Here is a 7,749-nt window from a genome sequence, read left to right on the forward strand (position 1 = left end):
ATGGCACTGGTGTATATTTATATATGTTCAGATCTCACAGGCATACAATAATGAGGTCAGCACAGTGACTCTAGATCTTCAGTTTGGTAGTCTGTCCAATACCTCTTCTCTTTCACAATTTCCTTCAGAGCCTCCCAAACACTGAGTTAGCTCTGGCAATGCATGCCTCATTGTCAGTGTAGATATCCCTGGAAAGTATACTTCCTGGGTGAGGGAATCTATCCACAATATTCAAAACTCCTCCATTTATTGTAACTGATGGGTCCACTTATGAATAGAGTGATGTTAGCTGATGGAGCACCTGTGTTTTCTTGGTGTTTATTGGTAGGTTAAAATTAGCACAGGCAGCAGGAAATTAATGCATACTTTGTCGCATCTCAGTTTCATAGTCATCTGTAAAGAGAAAATTATGCATCAACACTCCATCCACTTTAGTCTTGGTTTGTAGCTTTTTCAAGTGGAAAAATTTGCTATTACGGAAGTAGCTGACCTTGGTGTTGTTTTTGTCCTCACTGAAGGCATTTGACAATATGGCTAAAAGCATCATGCTAAAAAGCATGGGAGCAAGCACACAGTCCATTATTCAGAAACCAGGCAAGCATGCCATCATGAAATTGATGTACAATACTGACGAACTTCTCAAGGCAACCAAATTTTGACATAATTTTCCATACATCCTCACAACCATAAGTATCAAAGGCCTTGGTCAGAACTACAAATGTTTCTCCTGGAATTCTTGGTCAGCAAACACTATATTGACCATTCCTCTCTCCCTTCCCTCTCTCTTTCTCTTCTTCCCCTCCCCCTCCCTGCTCTCTCTTGGGATTCCTTTCTTTTTCCCTTGTATTTCATACATTTTTTTGTCTGTTCCACTTCTCTGTGTGCCAACGAAGCAGCAACTCCAGAACTGAGCCACACCTCAGTGAAAGCCAGAAGATGGAGGGAGTCCTTTTAGGTGAAAGCAAGTTTTTGAGTTATAAAGCATGAATGGTGACAGAAATATTGAATGGATGGCTAGAACCCATGTAGGGTCATTGATGGTCTAGAAGAGATTGGGGAAAACGGAGTGAGTAGTGAGGGACAGGCTTTGTACAACAACAAGAGTGTACAAAGAATTGAGATGGATAAAGTATGAGGAGGTGGAACGATTTGTCACTACCATAATCATCTCTATTGGAGTCCACTCTTCCCATGATTCCTGTGCTTATAGGTGGGAGAGTGGGCTGTCATTCATTGGTGTGGGGAGAATTTTTTTCCTTATAGTTCTTCATATTTCAATCTAGCAAATTCCTTTGTTATAAGGTAAGTAAGTCTATTGGCTGATTGTTAATGAGAAGTATGCCAGTGGGGGCTTGTGATATAAAACAGTAGGAGTAGCCACACACTGCAGTACCCCTATAACTGAGGAGCAGCCAAATTCTGGGTACTTCCTCTATGAACGTGAATATGAAAGAGGCAACTGAGTCCAGAATGGATGTTACACAGAAGAGAGAAATAAAAACCTCTTTGCTACTCTGCTGTTAGCTGATTAAGACCTGCAACAGACATTTGGGTAACTGAATTATCTCATTACTAATACAGAGGTTCAGATCATCTTGACCCAGACTTAAATGAATGTGTAATACAGTCCAAAGATTCCTGGTCTTACCAGTTCACTCACTTCTAGGTCACTTATGTCCAGGTTTCAAGTTAATCCACTGTTTTATATTAAAGCTTATCCTCTACCTCAGTATAGATCAGGGCATATTTGCAATGCCCTTGCTTTAAAATAACAGTAATAATAATAACAGGAAATATTTATATACCAATTGAATTTTGAAATCATTTTACATCTCTTACCTCTTTCAGTTCTCATAACTTTATGAAGTAGATGAATTGATTATATCCATTTTACACATGAAAAAACTGAGGCCTGAGTGGTCAAGTGGCTCCCACAGGGTTAGCCACCCAAGAGGTGTCTGAGCTCAAGTATTACTGACTCCCTTCTCAGCACTCTATCCACTACATCATCCAGCTGCTTGCAAAGATAAAAGTTTCTTTTCCTTAAGCTCCTCTTGAAACTCTTTAAGAACATATTTTAAAAGAATTAAACACTAATTAGTATAATAACATTTAATTATTAAAATATTTTGGCTCTAAGCAAATGTCCCAGCATGAGTCCCCTCCAGCCCTTGACAGGGCAGTGCTTGACTTTTCTTCCTTTGTCTGGATATTCAGGTTTCCTCTAGTCCTTGGAACTCCAGATACTGAGGAAATTCCTTGGCCTCCCCTTTAAATATTTCCCAAAAATAGTCTTCAATTTAACTTTTCTTTATTCACAAGCAATAGTTACTCAGATTCTCTTCCATTTTTCAAAGGCTCCTCTTAGAATTCTCTTTACAAAGCTTCTTTAGAACTCAATTATGAGCACTTATTATTAATTGTCAAGGTGGGTGCCTTTATGTTCCTCCATGAACTATGTTCTACATATATTGAAGCTCACGTGGGAGTAGAACTGTGTTCATAAACATGGCTAATTCTTTCCAAATTTGATAAAAGAAAATCACTTAAGTGATATCTCATCATGGTCTGGATATTTTCCTGGCAGTTCTCATGGTATCCCCCAAAATCATATCATAGTACAGGTGTATTGGACTTGTCTCTAAAGGCTGCAAGGGTGTATCCAGTAATGACCTGTGTGACATTGACTGATGATTACCTGATTGGTCATGGGGGTCTTAATTTTCATTACCAGGCCTCATCAGTCATTCCTCACATGGTAACAGGACTATGCTCAGGATAGGCAAGAGCCACAACGACAAAATCCCAGGTGCTTGAAGCCCTGATTTAGGAGACTCAGGATTCCCTCTCCCAGGTATGTGGAAGGATGTGTTTCTATATTCTCTCTGGGCCCATGGATTCTAGAAATCCCTGTTGTGATTCAAAAGTGCAGAGCTGGGAAAAATATTTTAGTGACTGACAAAAGCATTCCCTTAGAAATTCAAGAATGGCACATGGGAGGCTCATCAGAACATCCTGCAGGTTCACCCTTCCACATTCAGCACTTTGCCCCAGGATTGTCATGGGGAATGTGGAGTGACTGGGAAGTCCAGCAAGGTGAGTGTGAGAGAGGAAAAGAGGGCCAGCTTGTGTGGTGATGAATGTGTAGCCTCCCCCTGGGGGTCCAAAGAAGGGCCTGCTTCTCTGTGCATCCATATGTATCTGAGGAAGGCAGTAAAGATTGGGATACTACCTCGCATTGAGTCCAGACTTTTTCACTACTTTCAGAGGTTGATTAGGGGATTGCTGTGTTCTGAGCAATGCACATTGATCACACTGTTCTTATATCTGGCTCCAAGAGGTTTCTAGTTGGAGCAATGGTTAGAGCAGTGGACCTGAAGTCAGGAAGACCTGAGGCAAAATCCAGCCTCAAACACTTAGCATCCTTTTGAGTCTGGGCTGATTACTCACCCTCTGCCTCAGCTGTCTCAGCTGTAAAACAGGGATCATATTAGCACCTACCTCACAGGGTTGTTCTGAGGACAAACTGAGGTAATCTCTTCACGGTACTCAAGGGAGTGCTTAGCAAAAGGAGATGCTTAACAAATGCTTGTTCCTCCCCCCACTTCTTTCCAGGATCTGGCTCCAATTCTACTGACCTTTCCAAGAGCATGCCTCTACATGATCATGTCCTAAGAATCACCTCCTTTTGTCAGATTGCAGTTGGGGTCCTGGGGAACTTCTTACAACTCTTCTTTCACAACTTGATTAAGTCCACCAGCCACAAGCAAAGGCCCATTGATACCATTCTGGCTCAACTTGCTATGACCAATGCCATAATGCTCCTGTCAAAGGGGATCCCAGAAGCAATATTATATTTCAGGACAGCATATTTTCTAGGAAATTATGGGTGTAAATTTGTCTTTTATATTCGAAGAGTCAGCCGGGGCATTTCTATGTGTACCATGTGCCTCCTGAGTGCATTTCAAGCAGTTATCATCAGTCCCAACAACTCTAGTTTGACCACCCTCAAGGCCAAAACACCAAAGCATGTCAGACTCATGTGCGTCCTGTGCTGGATACTCACCCTGCTCATGGATATTTATGTACCAATGTATATAACAGGCCCAAAGAACAACCGTAGCTACATTAGGGGAGTGAATCTTCTGTATTGCTATTGGGAAAATGTGTTTGTAGAGACTGCTATCCTGACAACCCTCCGAGACATCTCATTTGTAGGATGCATGAGCTTAGCCAGTGGTTATATGGTGTTTCTTCTGTGCAGACACCATCAGAGAACCCAAAAGATTCACAACAGAAGACTCTCTCCAAGGACATCTCCAGAGATCAAGGCCACCCAAACCATCTTACTGCTGGTGGGCACCTTTGTTTCCACTTATTGTGTTAGCTGTGGCCTCTTGCTATATGACGTATACTCTGCCAATTCCAGTATGTGGGTAGCAAATGTATCTACGTTTATTACATTGTGTTTTCCAACCATCAGTCCGTTTTTACTGATTTCACAATGAAAGAAATGAGTCCAGCTGTGTTTCCTGGTGGAGGCCCAGTCTTCATTCTTAGAATAACTTTTAGTGTTTACAAGAGGTCACCATGAATTCATCATCTCTGTCTCTATCTAAGGCCTTGCCTAACTTACCTCTGTCCTAATAAAGAAAAGGAAAAGGGACGATTCCAAGGACTTTGGGTCACAGGTTCCAGACTTGAAATAAATGATTGCCTTCTTCACATATCTTTTTCTTAATAACGTCATTGCATCCACTTCAGGCAAGCTCACTCCTGTTTTTCTCTCTGAATCTCACTCCTAACCCTCCTCACTTTTTTCTCCACCACATCCCAGCATTCTTTTCCTTCCAGGGGAGGGAGATGGTGAGGGGAAACTTAGGGCACACTTTGTTTCTACATCAGGAACCATCCCTGCAGTTTGAAGAATATCAGCACACAGAAGGCAATTACTTTTGCTAGCTATGGTACTTCATGAGAAATGTTCATTACCTGGATATTAACTATTAGATAAGCCGATCAGGGATTGGGTGCAAATATATAGGGAGGGAAGTGAAGACACTACAGACTTTAGAGGGAAGAGAAATTCGTTGTAAGGATTCACAGGAAAAGGGACCAAATAGTAGCTCCATCTCTGGAACACTCCCTTCAGACCCAGAAATTTAGGTAGGGAAGATATGAGGTCAGACAATCAGGTTTATATTCCTAAATGGTGTACAAGACTGGCTTCAACACCAATCATGATGGTCAGCTGGCATTAAGCGCTATTAGTCCAGTCCAGAGTCACTCCAAGTCCCTCTACAAAAGATTTTATAAGCTGATTGACTTTCCCTAAATAAAACGGTCAGTAAGTAAACCAACAAGAAAACAAATTGGGAATAGAGAAATAAGAAATCAAATCTTGCAAAGAATCAAGGAAAGCCCCATTAAGTTCTGTCTGTGAAAAGGTGCACATTCATTGTCCTGTTCCGTTTCTGTCCAGTTGATCAAAGGCAGGAGGACCACAATTCACTTTGCTTAGACAGCCCCAGTGTGGGCCACTGGATTGTTTATGGATTTGAAACTTTGTTGAAATAAAAATATATGCTTTGTCTTGGTTCTGCTTTTCCCCCCATCCTGCAGAATTTTACAAAGTTTTTGTTACTTTTTATTATCATGTATTTAGTAGCTTTTAAAATTTCACATATGCAATTTCATGAGCACATATTTTTTGAAGGAATGCAAGGAAGCCTATGATCTGCACCTGAGAACTGCAGAATCACCAGGGGCACTACAAGATTGAGACACAACCAGTATCCAATAGCCAATATGGGTCAGAGTGGGTATTTCAGATCAGTTTCTCCTGACTCTGAGCTATGGAAAGGGTCTTATATTATAGTAAATAATATTGTACATTTATTTGGCAATTGTTGGGAACATAGTTTGATTTATTTTTTTACGCAGATGGGGTCCCTTTAATTGACCGACCTAAAAGTGGAACTGTAGCATCAAAGGCAATGAAAACATTAGGCAAATTTTATCATAAGCATGACACCCCTTCTGATGGCTACTTCCAAGTCTCATTCTCAGTGGCATGCCAGATGCCCAGAGTGTGCATGTTTAATTCTTCCTTCAGGGTTCTAGAGGAACCTCTGGGGATTTCAGGGATTTCTAATATTGTCACTCAAATACCTTCCTCTGTGTGTCTTATAATCAAATAATCATAATACTATTCACTTCTAGAAAAGGAATTTGCTGAAAAGATAGGACAAGACCAGAAGTGACAAAAACTGTCTCCTCCAACCTCTGCCCAAGCTACCCTTACTTCTACTACTTCCCTTACATACAAAGTCCCTAAAGAGAGGCTTAAACTTAACGTACAATATGACATTCCACAAAGAATTTCTTCCGTGTTTCTGGCAATGAAAGTACTATCTTTCCTTTTTTAAGTCCTTCCTTAGTCTGGAAGTCCCCATTCTTCCTTTGTGGAGACTTCCTAAGCTTCTTTTGTGTATAGCTCTAAGCTGAGCACTAGGCATTGGTAACATTTTCAACTTCATGCCTGGTATTTCCCTTATAAGAGATTCTGGTCCCTGAAGTGACTGTCATCCTAATTGATGTCTTCCCCTATCCATTCTCAATTTTCAATTCTCCCCTACCATCAGAATTGCTTTCCTCTACAGTAGACTCTCCTACAAACTTCTGTTCCACAAAGGTGATAACTTGCTTGTTCTGACTTGGGTTCCTCACTTTCCTAAGATAATGGGAGAAGCCTAAAAGAAACAGGATCTTATTCGCACAATGTCAAATGATGATGGGATGGTAGTAAAATAAAGTTTCTTGTTATGATCCCACACCCAGTCAATTAACTGACATTTATTTAGACTTCTGTAGCTGACTCTGCAATGGAGATATAAAAAAACAAAAAACTTAATCCTTGGTATCAAAAAACTGACATTTCATTTTTTAAAAATTAATTTATTTATTTTTAGTTTTCAACATTCATTTCCACAAGATTTTGAGTTCCAAATTTTCTCCGCATCTCTGCCCTCCCTCCACCCCTAGACATCATGCATTCTGATTATCCTTTGCCCCTATATGCCCCCCCTTCTATCACATCCATCCCCCCCCCCCTTCATGTATTCCAATCTCCTCTATTTTCTTGTGGGGCAAAAGATTTGTATACCCCATTACCTGTATTTCTTATTTCCCAGTTGCATGTAAAAACAATCCTTAACATTCATTTTAAAAACTTTAAGTTTCAACTTCTCCCTTGCTCCCTCCCCGCCCATCCCCACTGAGAAGGCAAGCAATTCAAAATAGGTTATAATGTGTAGTTATGCAAACGACTTCCATACAAGTCATGCTGTGAAATACTAACTATATTTCCCTTCATCCTAACCTACTTTCCATTTATTCTATTCTCTCTTTTGACGTTGTCCTTCTCCAAAAGTGTTTATTTCTAATTACTCCCTCCTCCCATTTGCCCTGCCTGCTATCATCCCCCCCAAACCCATCTTATCCTCTTCTCCCCTACTTTCCTATAAGATAGATTTTCATACCAAATTGAGGGTACATGTTATTCCTTCTTTAATTCAAATGTGATGAGAGTAAGCTTCACTTTTTCCCTCTCACCTGCCCCCTTTTTCCCTTCATTGAAAAAGTTTTTTCTGTCTCTTTTATGAGAGATAATTTGCCCCATTCCATTTTCCCTTTCTCCTCCTAATATGTTCCTCTCTCACCCTTTAATTTTATTTTTTCGATATCATC

At 40.5% G+C, this 7,749-nt stretch overlaps 1 protein-coding gene across 1 annotated transcript; it reads left to right on the forward strand.

Annotated features, from left to right (window-relative positions):
- The first annotated feature begins 3,650 nt into the window (after window positions 1–3,650).
- Window positions 3,651–4,508, forward strand: LOC140504546 (vomeronasal type-1 receptor 4-like). Its single transcript, XM_072609627.1, has one exon. The coding sequence runs from the start codon at window positions 3,651–3,653 to the stop codon at window positions 4,506–4,508; it is 858 nt and encodes a 285-aa protein (XP_072465728.1).
- Window positions 4,509–7,749: the final 3,241 nt, after the last annotated feature.

The sequence above is a fragment of the Notamacropus eugenii genome, chromosome 5, assembly GCF_028372415.1.
Source record: "Notamacropus eugenii isolate mMacEug1 chromosome 5, mMacEug1.pri_v2, whole genome shotgun sequence".
NCBI lineage: Eukaryota > Metazoa > Chordata > Mammalia > Diprotodontia > Macropodidae > Notamacropus > Notamacropus eugenii.

Bases quoted from the DNA above. Each gene is read 5' to 3' on its own strand.
- LOC140504546 (XM_072609627.1), top strand. From the start codon at position 3,651: ATGCCTCTACATGATCATGTCCTAAGAATCACCTCCTTTTGTCAGATT.